This window comes from Monopterus albus, unplaced genomic scaffold (assembly GCF_001952655.1).
Source record: "Monopterus albus unplaced genomic scaffold, M_albus_1.0 scaffold134.1, whole genome shotgun sequence".
In the NCBI taxonomy this organism is placed as follows: Eukaryota; Metazoa; Chordata; class Actinopteri; order Synbranchiformes; family Synbranchidae; genus Monopterus; species Monopterus albus.
In genome coordinates, this window is record NW_018128014.1 from 1,010,508 (window position 1) to 1,030,482 (window position 19,975).

At 39.6% G+C, this 19,975-nt stretch overlaps 2 protein-coding genes across 9 annotated transcripts in view; one reads left to right on the forward strand and one right to left on the reverse strand.

Annotated features, from left to right (window-relative positions):
* Positions 1-2,895: 2,895 nt before the first annotated feature.
* Positions 2,896-9,852, reverse strand: LOC109967757 (cell division cycle protein 23 homolog). 5 transcript variants are annotated; one of them, XR_002275983.1, is made up of 7 exons: positions 9,740-9,852; positions 7,504-7,616; positions 7,356-7,398; positions 7,135-7,258; positions 6,988-7,056; positions 5,416-5,565; positions 2,896-5,328 (listed from the first exon to the last, which is right to left on the reverse strand). XR_002275983.1 is itself a non-coding variant. In XM_020613554.1 (6 exons), the coding sequence occupies exons 2-5, from the start codon at positions 7,519-7,521 to the stop codon at positions 7,014-7,016; spliced, it is 228 nt and encodes a 75-aa protein (XP_020469210.1). In that variant the 5' UTR covers positions 7,522-7,616; positions 9,740-9,852; the 3' UTR covers positions 6,694-6,859; positions 6,988-7,013. The 5 variants fall into 5 exon arrangements, 2 of the variants coding, with proteins under 2 accessions (XP_020469210.1, XP_020469209.1); XR_002275982.1 differs by having other exon boundaries at positions 6,988-7,258; XM_020613554.1 differs by lacking the exons at positions 2,896-5,328; positions 5,416-5,565 and adding an exon at positions 6,694-6,859.
* A 2,683-nt stretch (positions 9,853-12,535) lies between these two features.
* Positions 12,536-19,975, forward strand: part of pknox2 (pbx/knotted 1 homeobox 2) — a 100,368-nt gene continuing 92,928 nt past the window's right edge. For 3 of the 4 annotated variants that reach the window (XM_020613516.1, XM_020613519.1, XM_020613518.1), the window contains exon 1: positions 12,536-12,607. The gene's annotated coding sequence lies outside the window, so the exon portion shown is untranslated. Of the gene's footprint in view, positions 12,608-13,074; positions 13,229-19,975 lie in introns of those variants that run through there. The other variant, XM_020613517.1, reaches the window with a different exon arrangement.

The following is a 19,975-nucleotide window of genomic DNA, read 5'->3' on the forward strand; positions in this document are numbered from 1 at the left end:
GGGGTGTATCCCATTTTGACTTTGGGACTTCCAGCCCGTACTCGGCCCAGATGTTTGTGTACACTATGCCAGCCACTTGGTTATGGCGTTACATGTATGCCCTGCCTGCTAGCATCTTGCACCCCGCTGTTATGTGCTGGATTGTCTCAGGGGCATCTTTGCACAGCTGGGACACCTGGGGTCCTGTCTGGTACAGTAGACCCCTGTATGTATGTATGTGTATATATATATATATGATATGTGATGAGTGATGACATGCTTAGTGAATACCTCAGGCAGCAGAAACCAGAGGAACTAGGGAAGGAAGAGCAGGAACCCTCATGGAAGGGCAAACCTCTACACGGTATGTACCACCGTCAAATAGTAGAAGTGGCTGCTATCGAAAAATTGAAACATCCCACTAATTTTTACTGGTCCATGGCCCATCCACAAAGACCAGAGTGGCCTACATCCCCTCTGTGCTGCGCAAACAGAAAATGGGAATGGAAGCATGGTGATGGAAGATGATGAGAGTGATGTCGAAGATGGAGATATCACCATGTTAAATACTGAGGTAACATCATATGTGAAAACTACACCAATCAGGCATAACATTACAACCACCTGCCTAATACCGTTTACATAGGAGTCCATGTGACAGTTGGTCAGCACTCGAGTCACTCTGCAGCTCACTGTGCATCTTCTGTGAATCCATTTGCTTCCACAGTTCTACTGTCAGGAAGAGCACAGATGTATCTGCAATTCAGTGAAACACTTATATAAAAGGAGTGAAAACTGTGGTGGTGAGGACTAGTTAGAGAATTATTTAGACAAATCCAACAGCCTCACCACTCTAGGTGTGATATCACCACTACAGCCCCTGACTCTTTCTCTTCAGAGACCAATGTACAGTATTTCTCATTTTCAACCATTTTAACAAAGATTCAAATAAATTTTAATCTTTTGAAAAGTACAAATGGAAGTTAAAAGTTTAATCTACAGTAGGTCAACCTCATCATCAGTGAGCCGTGGGCGTCCATGACCCTGTCTCCAGTTCACCATTTGTCCTTCCTTAGACACTGTTGGTAGGTACTAACCACTACAGACCAACAACACCCACCAAGACCTGCAGTGTGGGAGATGCTCTGACCCAGTCATCTCACCATCACAGGCCCCACACTGACAGGTGACACTGTAACAGAGTCAGTATTAATCACTTCGACTGCCAGTGGCCTGATTGGTGTATATAGCCTTCATCTATAAGAGTTTGTGGGATTTTTCTAACATATTTCCTTAACACCTTGATGATGTATTTTAATACCTCCAAAACACACTTTTCCAGTGTTCCTAACAGCTGACTGTACTTTATTTAGGCTTTGCTGCAGGCCATCGATGTCCTGAAGAGGGAAGTGCAGGGAAGAGAAGGAAGTTCATGAGGCAAGCATGAGATTTGCTACTTTCTGCCTTAACACAGATGTTCACAAACACACTTGTTTTCAGTGTCTTTGTGTAACATAATTTGTTTACAGATTTTATTCATGCGTTCAAAAAAATGTTTTTAGGTGCAAATCTTTCCTACACATGCTCACAAAAATTGTGACCATGTACATACTTTGCTATTTGTACCATTAAATTGCCATTCATTTGACTAGCAGGGAGTAATGGGCCACACTTGTTAAGATTGGTGTAATGCTGTGTGCCACCACTAAAGGGCAGCCTTACTGTGAGCTGAGGGAAGAAACAGGAAAAAGAAAAGCTACAAGACATGTTTTAGGCTTTTAGGCAAAACTGTGGCTTATTCCTACCATTTATTTATTAAATAAAATCTAAAACCACTAATATTCAGTATGAATAAAGAGGGGTTTCAAATAAATATTGTACAGGGTTAAATGTAAGAATGTAGTTTTCAGCTGCTTTGGCAAGTCTAGCAACGCAGCTTATCACACGTTGTCAAATGCAGTTTATATCTAAGGAATCAGACCCGAGCGATGTATCTGTCCCGTTACTTTTAGTTAACAGGATAGTACTGAATGTTAGGAGCCGTTTACTTTTCCTGACAAACACACAAAAAATACTATTTAAAAGTTGTTTATTCTTCAAGTTGTCTTGCATCAAACCATACACCTGCATCAATCTCATCCATCATCTCATCCTGCACTCTCATGGTGATTTTGCATTTATTATTTTTCCTGCTCCACCACAGGTTGATTCTCCAACTAATGATGAACACAGCTCAAGACTGAACTGCAGAAAAATGGGCAGTAATTCAAGAGGTGTGGAAATTTTCAACTTCTACACAGTGACTTTAAGCTTCTGTCTTCCTGCTTGAAACCTTCTGAAAGATGGGATCAGATGCTCACCTCCTTCCCAGTGCCCTTGCCTCTGTAGAAAAGCTGAAGATGAAGCTGGAAGTTCCAGGTTTAACAGGCACTTTCACCAGTGGTGCTGAACACAAGCTGGAGGAAGGTCAACGGGTCAGTTACCGCTGGGCCATAACAGCAGCACTACTGTTTTTGCTGCCTCTCCAACCTCAGAAAAACTAAAATGCTCTCTTTTTTTCCCCCTCACCCAACAGAACCTGTGTCAACTGTGTCTGGATTTGCAGAGGCTCATGGTGGACCTACAGTCTGGTGAACGAGCCTGCTGTTGCATCACATGAGAGAAGCTGTGCCAGGCAATAGCAACACACTACTCAAACAAGTACAACCACAGATACTGTGTATGTAATAAAGTACCCTCACTGCCTGAGGAAAGAGGCTGGGGGTCAATCTGGTGGTTCTGGAAGGGATGGACCTCTATCTCCTCCTCAAGGACAACAGGTGGAATATTGGCTGTGCCATTTAGATTTATCCTAATTACGTCAATCCAGTTCTTATTCTATTTTTTATTCTACTTCACTCTATTTTAGTTCCTAAATGTTATGGCACCCAATACTAGGTGAGAGAGAAACAGTATTTCAATTTTCTGTATGTCCTGCACATATGATGAATTGACAAAATCCTTCAACCTTGAAAAATGTATTTGACATAAAGCAACAGACACTATGGGACATGTTACAAGGAAACTGAATATGTTAGAAATTTCACAAGAGATTTAAAAGTGTTTCTTCTGTTTACCTCTTTGAACAATGAGTTTCTGTGGATTTCCTCGACCCTGACCTCACTAGGCTGAAGCTGCCTCACATCCTGATACATGACAGGCTCCAGTGCCATGGCACCATAGAGACGACCTAAAGCAAAAGCCTGAGCAGGAGGCCTGCTTCTCGACCACTGCCTGTAGGGCAAAGTTACAATTTTAGGGACAGGAACTATTGTGGCTGCTTTGAAGCAGGCTGGGACCCACGATGTGGACAATGACGTGTTGTCGATGGTGGTGAAGACCTCTGCTAGCTCAGCCGCACAGTCTTTCAGCACCTATCCCTGCACTCCATCTGGTCCGGCTGCTTTCCTGGGGTTGATGTTACGCAGACAGAGTCTCACTTCATGTGTGCTCAGGACTGGGGCGGTGTCAGTAAAGGGCAGGGGAGGCAGTACTGGGTCTGTGTTGTGTCTGTCAAAACGGGTGTAGAAGAGATTTAGCTCCTCAGCCAAGGTGGCACAGCAGTTCACTGTGGAAGATGTTGTCTTATAGTCCGTTACTGCCTTGACGCCCTCCTACACCTGCTGGGGATTTGCAGAGTTGTTAAATTTAGCTTTAATCTGCCTTTTGTATCCTAGTTTGACAGATTTGATGCCGTCCCTCAAAGCAGCCCTGGCTGTACTATAGGCATTGGTGTCCCCAGACATGCATGCTGCATTCCTTGCTGTAATTAGTTGTAGTATTTTGTGTGTCATCCAAGGCATCCTATTTGGAAATTCATGTATTTCATATATTCAAAGTTAGAATTGCTAGTAATTTTATACTGTTGTCTTTAATGTTTGTTTGCTTTATATATTCACTTTTTGCAGTGTAGCTAAAAGATAGGGTGACATTTATTTTTAATTATTTTCCACAAAACCTATAGAGAGACTATCAGTGTCTGAATCCAGAACCTGATTTAGCTCCTCTTTCTGCAGGATAAACCCTGCATTGTTGGTGTATGCCACAAAAACAAAACAAAACAAAAAAAACCCCACCAGTCAGCCACATTTCTGCACGGGTTGACATGTTTCTACCTCAGGAGAAATGTGGTGTACACACACATTAAGTTAGTGGAGTTGTGCACACAGAGCCAAGATCATGTGTTGACTTTGTTACCTCAGAGACTTCTTTTGTGCATCTGGAGCCCTTTTTGGTTTACAAAAAAAAACAACAAAAAAAAAACACGCACGTTACATGAGGAAGAAACGTGTCACCCATTGCAGCAGTGTGGCTCACTGGTGTTTTCAAACGATGGATTTCTATGCTACAGATGAATAAGCTTAACCAGGTTATGGATGTACAGACATGAGTAACTTATTTGTTGGGTTTTAGTCTCTGTATGATATGTGGAAAATGAGAAAAAGAAGAGTATCACTGGCCTTATACTTGTACATTTTGTCATGGCACAGGTACAGTTATGCCAGTAAAGCTTTTAATGCATTAAATGGGGCTGAATTATACTGTTAAGGAAATGGAGATGGTCAAGCAGGGAAGTTGCTCAGCATGATTAAAGGACTTGTGCATGGTTTTAATCTCTGCAAGTCCACCACACACTATTGCTGTAAATACTTTTTCCACAATAAAATCCTTAAAAATGTTTGTGTACTTTCTTTTTTATACTTTTGACCAAATAAATGTATTGCCAGAGCTTAGACTGTTTCTACATTTGCATCAACATCGCAAATTTTACAAAAAAATGCATTTTTAATGCATAAACAACTGTCTATGCATCCTCAAAAATCCTTCCAACATAGTCCAGGTCTATCAAGCCCAACAACTACTTCACAAAGTTGTGGGCCAAACAGCTCAGCTCTGGCTTCGTGCTTTGTGGAAACATGCATTAGCATCAGCAGAACCAAATTTTATTTTAATATTGCCTTTATAAAAGGGTCCTTAAATGAACATCAGTCTGTCCTAGATTAACATTTTTACCCACTTAGGTCTTTGCAAAAACCCATGAAATAATTCTGAAATCAAATATAAACATCACATAATACAGTGAACTCCTGTGTCAGTAAGCATACGTCCCCGTGTTCCATGCACTGTATCCCTACTGGTTGATACTGTTTACGTTTCTATCTTCTCTGTGAAACACTTGGAGGAACAAGTGAAAACAGACATCTTGTGACCCTGCCTTAACATAGAGCAGGTTGGAGAACATGTCCATGTTGATGCTATATGGATCTTGATCCCTGAACTCAGTGAACAAAGCCAAAGCTTGGTCAACATCTGAAATGAAGGGAGAAATGGTACTGTAAGACTAAACCTGATTCCCAAAGGCAAAAAAAAATCTTATTGATAAGGTAGAAAACAAACCTCTAATAAGCCAAAGCAATCTGTAAGATGATGTAGGTGCTCTTAGAAAAGCCAGCCTCAATAAGGTTCTAGTATTTCTGCGCTTCTTTGATCTGCAGCTCTATGGGCCATAAAGATGTCTTTAATCCAGCAGTCTGGCAGGGACAGTGACTTCAGCCAAGGAGAAAGAGAAAGAGTCGCTTTACTTCATTTAAGTTTCTTTGCACTGATCAAATAGGCAAACATTTGTTGTTTAGATCAAGATCAAAGATTTTTATTGTCAATTCACTAAATGTGCAGGACCTACAGAAAATCGAAATACCGTTTCTCTCTCTCAACTAGTATTGAATGCATTTAGGAAACTAAAATAAAAAAGAAGAAAAGCTGAGCAAAAATAGACTAAAAAGAACAAGAAAACTAAGTCAAAGTGATTAGGATAAAACTAAACAGTACAACCTAATAGGTTACGACTCAAAACTATGTACAATCAGTGACAGTAGTGCAAATAAGAAGATTGTCAGATGGTTAGCATCACTTGGGGCACTGGTGATGAGGTGCATAGTAGCTTATGAAATGTACTTGGACAGTAGTGCAAATGACCAACAGCAGCAGATATGACCGTAAAAAACCAGTCAGCAGCAGATTTTCATATAATATAACAAAGGCGGAATGCACTGAGTTTGTGCAAACAACAGAGGTAGTCTTTTTATTATTTGTGGGGGGTTACAGTCCAGGGGCAGGGGGCAGGTACTGGGCCAGTGTTCAGCATCCTCACAGCCTGGTGGATAAAGCTGTTTGTAAGTCTGGTGGAGTGGGCCTAAAGACTCCAATACCTTCTACCTGAAGGCAGGAGTCTGAGGTGGGAGTGTGAGGTGTCATCAGCAATGCCGATGGCTCTGCAAGTGAGGCGGGTGTTGAAGATGTCCGTAAGGGAAGGCAGAGGGGCACTGATGAGCTTGCTGGCTGTTTTCACAACGTGTTGCAGGGTCCTTCTGCAGGAGGCAGTACAGGCTCCATACCACACAGTGATGCAGCCAGTGATGACAATGGTGCCCCGGTAGAAGGAGCACATGATAGGGGCGTGGGGCACTGGCTCTCCTTGTGGAGGAAGTAGAGGCATGTTTGAGCCTTCTTGGCTAGTGATGTGGTGTTGCTGGTCCACAATGATCTCTTTAGTCTTCCCCACATTGAGGGAGAGGTTGTTGTCCTTACACCACTGGGCCAGTTGGCACACCTCACTCCTCTAGTTGGCCTCATCATTGTTGGTAATGAGGCCAAACTTGACAATGTGGTTGATGCTGTAGGTTGGCACACAGTCGTGAGTCAGCAGTGTGAAGAGCAATGGGCTGAGCACACACCCCTGCGGAGCCCGTGCTTTCATATTTTGCGTTTGTCATGAGAGTTCAAAGTATAGCTTCAAAGTCATGGGGTTGTTCTAAATGAACAGTAAATGATGACTGTGGACCTGAGAACAGGAAGTTAATAAGAACACTGTGCACAATTTGTGTAAAAGATCATTACCATTTCAGTGTTGGTGACAAGATTACCAAGCTCCAGCCAGACTCCCCAGTGAAGAGGAAGTGCATGAATTACCTCAACAAACACATCCACAGCCTCCTTCAGTAAATCCAGTTTTTGTAGCACAACTCCATACGTCTGTTCCTATACATGCACACATAACATACAGTTTATGAGCACTGACAACTTCATTCCTCTGCAGAATCTGTGGAAAGTCTGTACCCTGAGGAAAAGTTCTTAAAGATACAGCGGAAGCCATCCAACTCGTCTGCAGTGTTCTTCTTACTAAGCTGAACTCTTAGTTCTCGTAAGGCTTCATTGCACACTTGACCCTTCTCCAGAGGACCTAGAACCATAAAGAAAAGCACCTCAAAGTTCAGTGTCACGAGGTAAAAAAAAAAAGTTAAGTCTTCCAATACTGGCCTAAACAGACAAGCACACACCAAGGCTGTCCACTGTCTCATCGTCCTTCTTCTTCTCACCTGACTGAAGGAAAAAACAAAGGGTTTGCTAAGATCAAATTAAAAGAATTATCATGACATAAAATTAAGAATGAACATATGGAACTGCCATATATCTAAACAATCTTACCAGACAGCGAAAACACATAGTGTATATAGGAGATAGGCCTTCTGACTGCAGCACTCTTTCAGGTCAAGCTATGCTTTGGCCGGTGTAAATGCATCCAAGTCTTGTGCGTCTTCCTATATTATGGACAGACAGTTAAAAAGAAAAGCAATCCTAATTATCTTTATCAAGTCAACTTTGGCTGAAAAAAAAAGTAACTGAAAAGCAAAAAAGGGCTTTTATAAAGTAGTAATTATACAGCCAACATCTGAACAATTACCAAGTTTTTCCTTCTACAAACTAAAACTGTCAGCAGGGGGCAGTATATGTACATTAACAGCAAAGTTGATAACCTTTGGATTTCAGCTGCAACTTTTCACCTCCAATCCGAATGGTTTCAGTAAACAACCTTGTACTGAACAGCTTTCATTTTATGCCCATTCAAGACATCTAACCAGGGCTCCATACTGCAAGTGATCAGTATCATCTTACAAAATGACAATTTCTATAAGGTGTGACTGACTTTTTGCAAAGGTCACACTGGGTGCAACTGAAAATTAAACAGGTTATGCACAAAACAACTGTAGAACTGGTTGACAGTCATAATCCCCGTGATACTGTCATTGCAGCGTTTATCTGCACGTCTGTCACTCACCTGTCCCACGAAGCAGAGACTTCCAATGTGCTGATCCACACCGAGTCAGAGACAGACATGTTATCCTTGGACCCCTTTATAACGTTTCGAGTCAGTTTTTTCCCTTTGGTGCATGTGAAGGGACAGACAGCTGCTTAAATCAGGTAGATCATCTGTTAACCTATTTATGTGTTGGAAACGTTTAACTAGAACCTCTTCTAATGATCAGGCTCCTGGTTTCACTGTGAGGTTTCTGATTTTACTTTCCCCCTGTCTGTTGTAGCAAGACGGGGGAAGTTAATAAATGCATATAAGAGCTGCTGATGAACCAACATGAAAATTATTTTCTGTCCAGTATATTCCTGCTGTTGGTCAGCCCAGTGAAGACCATGTTGTCCTCCTGCTGACAGACAGCTGTTCTGACGAGAGACGCTGCTGGGAGGTCAGAGTCTGATCAAACACTCAAATCACGCATACCCGCTGCTCATGTCTAGTGAAGTTCCAGTTTGAAGTTAGTAGTGGCCAAAACCCACCATCAAGTACTTCTTTAAAGTAGTAGGCCACTAATATTTTTTTGTCCAAAAATGAGCTGGCAATAGTCAAGTGAGTGAGAAAGCTGAACTGTGCATCAAGTCCAACATAGACATTGTGAAAGAGCAGAAATTCTTCTTCAGAAGTAAAACAAGTTACAAATAAATCATGTACACAAATGGCAAAGCATGCATGCAATTCATCAGTTTATACTTCAATTAAAATGTATCAGCCTAATCATCATCATCAGTGTCATCATTATCATCATATTGGCTGCTAGACTATATAGCACAACAGTGACTAGATAAAAAGAACTGGAAAGTTCTTCCAGAAGCGATTTTCCCATTTAATGAGATCCATCAGTCTCCCTTTCTCTTAATTTAATTATAAATATAGGTTATGCACATTGGATGGTAAGATTACTTAAAAATAATTTGATAAAAATACCTGCGTGTGCACTTCAAACACAAATTGCTATAATTTTGTAATGCAGTTTTTCTGATTCTGGCTATGAATACCTGCTAGTATATTTTTTTAGCTGAAAATACAAAGCCCCCAGTAAATGTACTATTTACCCCTGTTTGAGTTACCAGCCGTTTTGGAAAACGGATTATCCATCTCAATACATACAGTATGTAATACTAATAGAACATATAAAATAATGATTAATTGTTGTTAAACCCTACAGCTATTTGAAGAGGAGACAGTGGGAAACGGAATGGCCAACTCAGAAGCCCTCTACAATGTAGGCACAGATAGCATACGTCATATTAATGACAGTGATTGCAGTTGGGTCAGAATTCTTACATCAAGCAAAAAGCACAAAGACTGTGTTCAACAATTTACAACAAATGCAAATTAATCCAAGTAACGTCTAAAAACTAACTTTAACATTACAAATCATGTAGGCTACCAGACAACACAAGCCCAATCAACACTACAGTTTAATCCTAGCTAACAACAAAATACTTTATCAATATCACTGCTAACATTAGCCAACAGATATGCAACTTTTCAGCGTTTAGTTTTAGCTAGCTGCTAAATCAACAGTATAGAAATACCAATTAAAGACACAATAGTCACACTCAGTCTCACCACTTCGTGATGTGTAAAGGTCTTCTTTCTTTACAAAGCAATATCACTGATATTAGCTGTTTCTTGACTTGTACCAAGCCCTCGAACTCACTACATAAAGCCGCCATTTTCATATTTTACCAAGCAAGCGCGCTATTGGTGGAAGTTAAAGCTTGGTAGTCCCGCCCCCGGAATGACATCACTTCCTTTTCCTCCACAAAATACTGTAAATAAACTGACAAAAATAATCATTTACTCTCCTCTTTTTCGATCGTTAGCATTATAAACACCATTTTAAACTTTCTTTAAAAATATTATAATATATATTCAATGTAATGAACCCAAAATTGTTTTTATTGTAAATGTTAAGGATGTGTGGGATTTCTTTAAATGTTGTTTTCATAATATTACCATTATTTTGTTTCCCGCCATGATTTTACACATTTTATACATTCTGAATAATTTCAATAATACAAAAGGAACATATGCACAATGATTTATTATAACTACCTTCTGAAAAACACTTACAAATGATTGTATTCACCTATTTATCTGTTTGATTTAATTTTAATTTTCCTTTATTTCTGTTTTTCCTTTCATAAGGCCTGAATATAATTTTCATTTACGTGTGCTGTGATAAAGTGGAATTTTATTTTGATTAATAAAGTGTTTTGAGGGGTGACATCACTGTCAATATTTGCCTTTTCAGAAGAAAATAGTACTTGCAATTCTAACAAAAGCTTTTGAGCCCTGCTATTATCTTAAACGGAATCATAGATCTATCCATCTGCTTGTACAGGCAAACCTGCACCTACTGCACTGCATTCATATCAGGTCCATATGTACCTAGCCTAGTACCCAATTCAAGTTGTATATTACTGTGTATTACATCATCAGAGCTAATAAGCTCCTTGGTTGAGACTTCTGAAAGCCCAGAGCTTACAAATATTTTTGGAGCTTAGTGCAGGAATATTATGTCTCTTATTTTGTATCAGTAATGTGTCTTATTTTATTGCCTGTCATTCCCTCCTGTCTTCCACTTTGTCCTGCTTCACTGGTGCAAAGCTGACATGTTTCATCATGTTCCTGTCTGTCAGTATCAATAGCATTCCCGACTTGGGCTTTCCACCATGCTGCACCAAAGTACAATCACCACTTTTTTATGTACAATATTCAGAATCTTCCTTTTTGTTCTCTTGGTCTAATATAATGACTTGTTTTACATTTTAGGTAAAGTAACATGATTAATTAAAGTTGCTGGTACCATTCCCCTTCTAAATGGTTTCATTTAAATAGGCTAAATGTTGTTCCCAACATTTCACTAAATTAATATAATCCACATTGTGTATTAAAACAGTTTTTCTTCTTATTTCATGAGCTCTCGATTTAGTCTTGTGACACTGTAGAGGGGCCTGCGGGGGGACGCTGTTTGCTGGGTGACCCCTAAAAGTTACAGTGGCCTATGTTTTTTGATATCAAGTTAAATCGTCTTTGTGTTTTTTGCTGAGAACATCAAGACGAACTGAAACAAATTGCCATTTGGTGTCGTTTCGGAGCATATCTGGGGGTCTTATTCGCAGGACTGATTCCTCAATCCCACCATCCTACCTGACTTTTCGAAGCATGAAATTATTAAAACGGACCGACAGGGATCTGGCCACATCCGAAATTTAAAGGCACACTTGTGTTTCAGCCTTGGGTGTGTGTGTGTGTGTGTGTGTGTGTGTGTGTGTGCTTCCGCGCCGAAGTAGTGGTACCTTTGCGTGCTTCCTGGAAGACGTGTTGCCTTTGAGTGTCCGTCGTAAGATCCGTCCATCCAGCTTCTATAAATAATTTGGGTATTGTAAAAATCAAGTTGCTTAATGAAGGAGGCAGATGGCAGAGGACTGGTTATTTAGAGTAACACATATCAAGAGTAAAAACAGAAACATACAATCAAATCAGTCCTAATTCACACTGAACTGTGTAGAGTTTGCCTCAGTTTTCCTAAGGTAATGTTTCCTCCACAATCTCAAAACGTGAGGCACATTAAAAGAGCATTGTGATAGTTAGTTTATATAATACAGTGATTTATCTAATTTGATTTTAGTTTTTAATTCATTCATTAAATTAGTTGTATGATCTCTGACTTGCAACCTGCCAAGGGTCTCTGAACCTGACCTCAGTGAAACTTATAAAATAAGCAAATAACTGACTGGAGTGCAAATATTAGGCTACAGGGTGAAATAGCTGAGATAAACAAATGTTAAAATTCAGATTACAGCCCTACATGGGTTTCATACAGCAGTTTTTACTCTGCTGACTGTACTGAAGTGATGTGACTATTTCAGTGGTTGTTGGTTCATTCTCAGAAAACTAGTTGGCTAAAATGGCTCTAGAATGTTTGAATAATAATTAGTTTTTAAACATTTGTTTCTATTTTAAGCACAGTCTTTATCTGTGTTCAAGACAAAATAGAATATAATGGAGATATCACTTATGCATCTGTGAGTGATATTAACATTTTTGTTTCGGCTATAATCTTTACATTTAAATTGTCATTGAAGTTGATCAGGAGGAAACAACAGAAAGATTAAGTGGTGTGTTTTGTTGTTGTTTCATCACCTCTGAGGCATTACTTTGAACCAGCTGGTATTGCCATAAAACATGAATGTATTGAACCAACTGTAAACTGTATTTTCCCCGGCTGATCTCAGGTAAAGGCCCACAGTTGTTTGTCATATTTCCTATGGACACTGGAAGGCATCAACAGCCCGGTGTTGGGAAAACGGGGAGCAGAGATGGAGTTGGAGGTGGGAGGGGCCTAGCATGGCTGACGTCACCGACTGTGTGGAGGAGTATAGGCTGTGCTGTCAGCCCAGTGTCAGTCTGATGAAGATTGGCATGCAGGTAAGCTGTCATTCATTTTCAATGTCAGTGCATGGGAGCAGGTCTTTACCACTTCAGCGTCCTTTTTTCCCCTTTCCCCCCCTTCATTACAAAAGGCAGGACATTATTCATACAGTCAGCCAGCCAGCCAGGCCAGAGTGAGGGAGAGGGAGAGTGAGGGAGGGGAAAGATAGATAGATAGAGAGAGAGTGAGAGAGGGAGGGAGAGAGAGAGAGAGAGAGAGAGAGAGAGAGGGAGGGGGAGTAGAGGAGGGGGAGAAAAGGGAGACGGAAAGGAGAGGAGATGCATTTTTGTGCCGAACTGAAAAACCCGTGGATTTTTTTTCTTCTGCTTGATGCGGAATTTGGATTTTTTTTTAAATGTGTCGGTAACGTTTGTGATACAAGTATCTAGGATGTAGGCGACTGTATTTTGCGGAGGCTGCTTTTATAAATAAGGTTGTAAATGTAGAGAGGAATAATAGCCTAATTACAATAATAACAACAGGGACAGGCTCGGACAGAATGGACGCAACCCTGGCTGCAGGAAGCTGGCATTTTATATTATTGTTAAATAGCTAAAACCGGAATGCACATCGTGTTTGATTTAATTGTAGACTATAGTAAACAGCGAACATCTGAGGTGCGAATCTTTTGTGCAAAAACCTTGGCTGTGTTGTCTTTTCACTGCTCCTGCAGTTTTCCTAATGTTGAACTGAAGTTTAGGTTTTATTGACAAGCAAAGCTGGTTTGTAAACTAAACAAAAGCGATTTTAGCGTGAAAGAACTTATACTCGGTTTAGATCCATATTAAGTCCGAATTTTATTATGGTATGACGTTACAGTGTGTGTGGCTGTTTTTGTTTGTTTGTACAATAAACAGTTAACCCCAGCATATTAATATCAAACTGAAAAGAAAACTGTAGTTGGAAATGCAGCCCTTTATTTTAAAAGACTGATCATTTAAATAGCCTAGCTAAAGTTTTACTGTGAATTTTTGTCTAACTTATGATAGGCATCACCATTTTCCGTTTATACTTCATGAACTACAGTTTTTCAAAGTAAAATATAATGTCCGGCATTTATTCCAAAATCTTATTTTTAAAAGGTCAGCAGAGACCATAATCCTCTGCATTTCTTTATGAATTCTCCATGTTTGATTCCAACCGTCTCATGCTAAAACTGTCTGCATCTTAGCAGGGCTGAGTGTTTACTCTCAGCCTACCCTGCACTGCAAAACCTCCCTGGTGTGAACACTGGTCTTCTTTGTGTGCCACTCACCACTTTCTATTTCAGATGACTAGTTTATTCCACAGTTGCTCTGATTTCTCTCATAGATGTTGGACTGGCATCAAATGCCGTCACTGTGATCTGACATTGTCCATGTCTATCAGACAGCAGGTTTGGAACACTTGGGCAGTTAAATAGGGAACCATTTCCAGTTTTTTTATTGTGTTTTGGTAGTTCTTAGTCAAATCTAGTCAATGTGTTTGTTCAGTCACTGTTCATTATGGTGTGAGCCCCTCAAACATCATAAAACTGTTCCAATACATACACAAATTTGGAAAACACCTTTTTTTGTTTTTTTATTTTTATTCACAACCTACTAAATGTAAAGTTCAGGAAATGCCTTCACTATTACTTTCACAGTTTCTTTATTGTCATCTGAAAGTGATAAAATGTTACAAATGTGTATTGCAAAGTTTTGGCCCCTCGCAGCAAAGACTGTAGTCTGAGCACTGCAAGCACATTAGGTTGATTAAATATGCCTGAACCATTTGTTTACTAATCATCTGCTTCCCTGAGAAATCACAATGGTGATTTAGACCACTTTAGTTCCCTCTGTCAAACACATTCGGCAGGTGCAGAGTGCTGAGCATAAAATCCCACGAGGAGCCAAACTCGCACCCTCTGTGGAAGTAAATGCTTTGAAAGAAACTTTTGTTTTTGCTGTGCGTCGCTGTTGAAATACCAAAACAGCTCTGTTGCCTTTTACATTGTTCAAATGATTGTATACCTTTGACAGTGTCTCAAAGTGGATGATTCAGCTGGGAATACATTTCCACAGTGCACACACACACACACCAACACATGTGTTGAAACAAACCACCACCAGTAACCCTCAGTGGTGTTTGTTCTTTGTTGTGATGTACCCCACACAGCTCTACATATTGTTAGATAGGATAATGTCAATTTAGTTTACCCCCAGACCCTGCTGAGATCTTAATTGTTGATTTGTGTCATTGGACAAGCCGCTCCGGGGCACATTTAGTGCTGCAAAATACTCTGATAGTATTTGCATATTCCCATTCCTTCTATATGGTTAATGATGAGGTGTGATGCTGTGCATTCCAGCAGCTTTTGGGAAGATAATCACAAATAAAGTGATTCAGTCACACTAAATGAAGGAAGTAAACAGAGCAAGGAGAGCATATGTTACAAACCAATTTAAGCATTTATGTATGGCCATAAAGCAATTGAGGAAATTAAACCACACCAAATGCCTTGTCATTTCCTTCGCCTTTGCCTCTAATTCCACGCTGCATGGTGCCACAGAAACCAATGCATCAATTTTTGAGAGCTTTATTTTTAATTTTTTTTAAAAATTAGAATTTGTATTCACATCTTGTAAGAATAATAGGTCATACATGTCAGAATTTCTTTTGTTAGCAATCAGATTTTCAGACGTCTAATTGTTTTTGAAGGACGTGCTCTCGTGAATCAGGCTGGAAAAAAAGAGAAAATGTTCAGAATTATTTATAAGGCTTTAGTCTTGTGGGAATCCTCAGCGGAGTGCATCTAGGTTCTGTTCCAGGGCCATGAGCAATGTGAAGTAGGCTGGTTTTCTCATGTTCAATAGTGCAACAATTCTTAAGACAGTTGTGTTGTGTTGCATGTTTTGGCCCCGTCTGGGCACTCACAGGTCATTCCTACTAAGCCTGCTTGATCCCTATTGCTCTCAAGAGGAGGCAGAGGCCTGTTTATACTGTCAGACAGCTCAGCTTAAGGGCAGCCCTTGCATGCTTACCCTTGCTCATTCCACAGCCAGTGCTGCATTGGCATGGCTCTAAGTAAGCCACCAGGGAGCAGGGTCGGAGAGAGATGGATTGGCTTGATTTATGCTCCAAGAGGAGCAGCAGGCAAATTTAATGATTCTCCATACAGTCAACATCACAGAGCTTTGTTTCTGGAAGGACATAAAGATATCATAAAAAATACCTGCTATGGTATGGTAACTTCTCACACCTTAAAAAGAGCCTCCCTGGTAAAATGATCCGTATAATAATGTTAGATTATTTGATGTTATCTTTTTTAATAAAAATCTAAAAGTAATATGGTTTCATTTTCAGTCTCAAAAAAAAAGAAGTGTTGTAAAACGACAGTTTTTGCTTTGGTTTCACAGAGACCCATCTGATCCCTTTCATGTTAACACAGAGTTTATACAGGGAATCTATGTGGGTGACATTATTGATTGTTTTCACTGCCTTCTCTATGAGCTATATGAGTTATTTTCAAGATACATGTACGATTGGGATACATCACATCACGTGTGTCTTAAAACACAACATGTAATTATAGCAACTTGTTATCTTAGCATGGCTTTGCTCATAATATGTCTTCAAAGTGTCCTTTGCTAAAGGAGAAAAGCCCTCCCGGTAAGAAAATTCCATATCAGTCTGTAGACTGTGAATCTGTGATTGATTGGACTTGACACATTTGAATCAATCTGACCTGCAGACAGTCCTCAAACAAACTTTTAGAAATGCTTTTCTCCACACAATTATATGAGATTTGTGCTTGAACAGTGAATGTCGCAGCATGGAAGAAGTCATACAAAGACTTTAGTCATTAGGTAATGATTTTAGCATCAGTGCTCTGATTGCATTTCTTTTTTCAGACAGAGGAAATAAAAACCCAGCAGGGACACATTCTATAAACTAAGTCAAAGTCATGGCACTGAATGGAGGAGTCCATTACCGCTTAGGTTTTCACCAGCAGGATGCACACACAGACACCGTACAGTGTTTACTGTGGGTGAAATGTATTTCAAAGATGTGTAAGAAGTAGACTCTGCAGTGTCCTCACTATTCATATTGTTAGTGTAAATTACTTTTAACATCATTAGTTTTGCTCTAAAAACAAATAAAACATATTATTTTTAGAAACTGGTGGTTATTATTCAAAGAACAAGCACAAAATCAAATTAGCAACAGCCTATTATATATTCTGCATTTAAAGACCTTTAACCAGCCCCTGAACCTCACTGTGCCTTCGGTTCTTATCTCTGGTAGAATTTAGTTAATCCTAATAAATGAGTAGTGCTTCATACAGAGAAATATGGAGCCTGCCAGTAAATCCTGAATTTATTATATTTGAGAGTCCTGGCAACAGCTGAGCTGGGTGAGGTTCAAAATATTTGATTTGAATTCAACAGCAGATCATAGCAGAGAAAATCCCACCAAGCAGTGTGTGGCTGCATATTTGTGCTTGCCTTGAAAAGGAATACATTCATGGCCCAAAGTGGTGTCAATACTATTGAACATCTCCCACAGTGTAATGCTCTTTAAAACTTACTAAAGAGTGAAATGTCATCAGCACTGGTTTTTCATGCACCTTTATTCTGTGCATGAATCTGCTGACCGTAAAAGTGGCACTGACTTTCTATTGCCAGTTGCATTTGCAGCTTGCAGCTGAACACTTTTAGCAAAATTGCTGTTGTATTGTTAGTATGTTTTTCTTTTAGTTAATCTTCAGTCTTTCTGCACTGCAGGTACAGTGCTAGCTGTTGTTCCTTCTGTGTTAGTCAGATTAACTACTGTTACAAAGTTGAAGGCAATGCTTTACAAGCGAGTACACATCAACAGCAGCTACACCGAGCTAACTTTTATCAGCACTGGGAAGTGTTTTCCCCTGATTACCTGTTTTAATGCACAGATGAGCGGCAGCGAGAGACAGGATGGGTGCCCAAGACACAAGGCAACATGTGAAAAATGTGCAATAAAGATGAAAAATGACCATCTTTGAAATGGCGCTAAGTGGCCTTTTGAAATCACCGTACTTTGATTATTGGCAGAGCAGATCATTCAAATCTGCTGCACTATACAGCAATAAAGTTGTGACCTCCAAAGGCTTTTTACAGGAGAACGGTTCCATGCTTCACAGTCCTCTCCAAAGATATTATTCAAGTGTGTCGCTCTTTCTGCCAGTCACATCTCATCTGAATGGTTCAGCCTATTGCACTCCAGGACACCATTGATCTAAAGGACAATATTTTCACTCAGTCTATAGCTGCTCCTTTATTTTGACATTAGACTTTAACAAAAGTGACTTCCTCTTCAGATGTATTTGTATGCCTTGCTATTGATCCCCAAGTGATCTTTGCAGATGCCTGATGAAACAACTGTTAGTGTATGAGCTCTTAGGTGAAAGAGCAGATTATCAACAGACTTTAATAAGAGCATTGCACAAAGTAAGGACAGAATCATTTGCCCTAATGCATTTTACTGATCACTATTATTGGCTGCAGATTACTTCCTTTATGTTGTATATAATAGTGCCAAGATTATATGACAGCACAAGCTTCAGTTGAAGTACATTTCATTTTCCTGGGGAAGGCTACATCTTTGTCTCTGGTAAAATATTAAAGGAGGACTACTCTGTTTATTTCTGTCTTATATTTTATTAAGGATTTTGACATCCTGGATGACTCAGTGCTCCTGGATTCATACCAGTTCATATGAAGGACTAAAGGGTCTAAATGCCTCTGACACTGTAACAAAGTCCCATGTTACTATGTGCAGAGTCAAACTCTGCAGTAGCCAGTAGCTTTGAATGGAAAACTCTGCTAATGCAATATGACAAATAAATAAACAAATATGACATAATAGAAAGTAACACAATACACAAGCTGGGACAAAACAAACAAAAAAACCAAACTAATGCTGGGACAAGTGTATATTAACCAGACAAAACAAACAAAAAAACCAAACTAAATACTGTATCTTCATACAGTGTACTACAAATGCACAATGAGAGAAATTTGATGCCACTACACTCATTTATTTTATCAGCATAATCAGGAATAAACATATTTGCAAGTAAATTGCAAAATGTTCATTATAAGTATCTTTGCAAAGCATTGTTTGACAGTGTATTACAGTTCTTTTCTACAATTTCCATTTTTTCAGTACAGAGTCTCAAGTAGAAACTGAACACGATCATCTTCAGGAAGGAGGATTTATTGCAGGACTGTTGTAATACTGTAGTCCGACTTAGCTTTAGCAAGGTGTACCTAACAAACTGACAGCTATACTGCTTGTATGTTGTACACTTTTCATTAGTTGATGATGCATCACATGCGGGGTATTACAGGTACACAGTATATTTGACATCAATGATGCATCACATTACAGGTACACAGTATATTTGACATCTTTGTAGCAAATTCAAAGTCTGTAACTAGTTTTATAGATGCACAGTTAGTCAAAGTTCTTACCCCACCAGGTACACCGTTTGCATTTCAGTTGCATTTACTTGAATGCTTTAATGATAGTTGGTGCATTTTCAAAGGCAGTTCAACTGTGCTGTTTTTCCAGTTAAAATGGCCCTAAAAATTTAATGCCTTTCACATTGTACTTGTAAAGCCAGGGAATGTTTTATGGAGGTAAACTGTTACTGTTACAAGTAAAGTTAATTAGTTGGATAGAAGTGTTTTCTTTCTCTTTTGTCAGTGATGTGAAGGGACAGTGCTTAATGTCCAAATAAACATGTTTGTGAAAGAGTCATTTCTGTGGAATCATGATTTTTCCTGACATCAGCTGTCTGTATGGACTTCATGGAATGCAGCGATTGCTGTCTTGGCTGTATTCGTTGTCCTTGTTTTCTTCTTTCTTCACTTCATTACATTCAGAACATTATGGCTTTGCTGAGAGTGGAGGGAAACACGAGTGCCACTTACATTAACCTCAAGTTTAACCCTTTTGTTCTGTTTAAAGTTATAGAGCACACAGAGAGCTGATAACTTAGTCTTATTCCTCACATTCATATTCTTATCTTGTTTTGTCCTGTTTCGAAATGACCCATGGATCAACACCTATCTAAAGATATTTCTTCTAAGAAAGTGTTCCCTGTTGTGCTGATGTGTGATGTCACTGGTGTGTGAATGCGTGAGTGCTTGGGAGTGCGAATGGGTGAATGGCCGAATAATGTGAAAGCGCTTTGAGTGTGCTGTAAAAGCATAGAAAGGCGCTATACAAGTATAAGACCATGTTTGGCATGATTTGCAGAATCTGCAAGTTCCGTGGAAAATGATTTGGTATTGTTGGTGAGAACAGTCTTCTGAACAACTCTGAGCTTTGTTGACTAGGCTCAGTATCATGTTTGGCCTGAA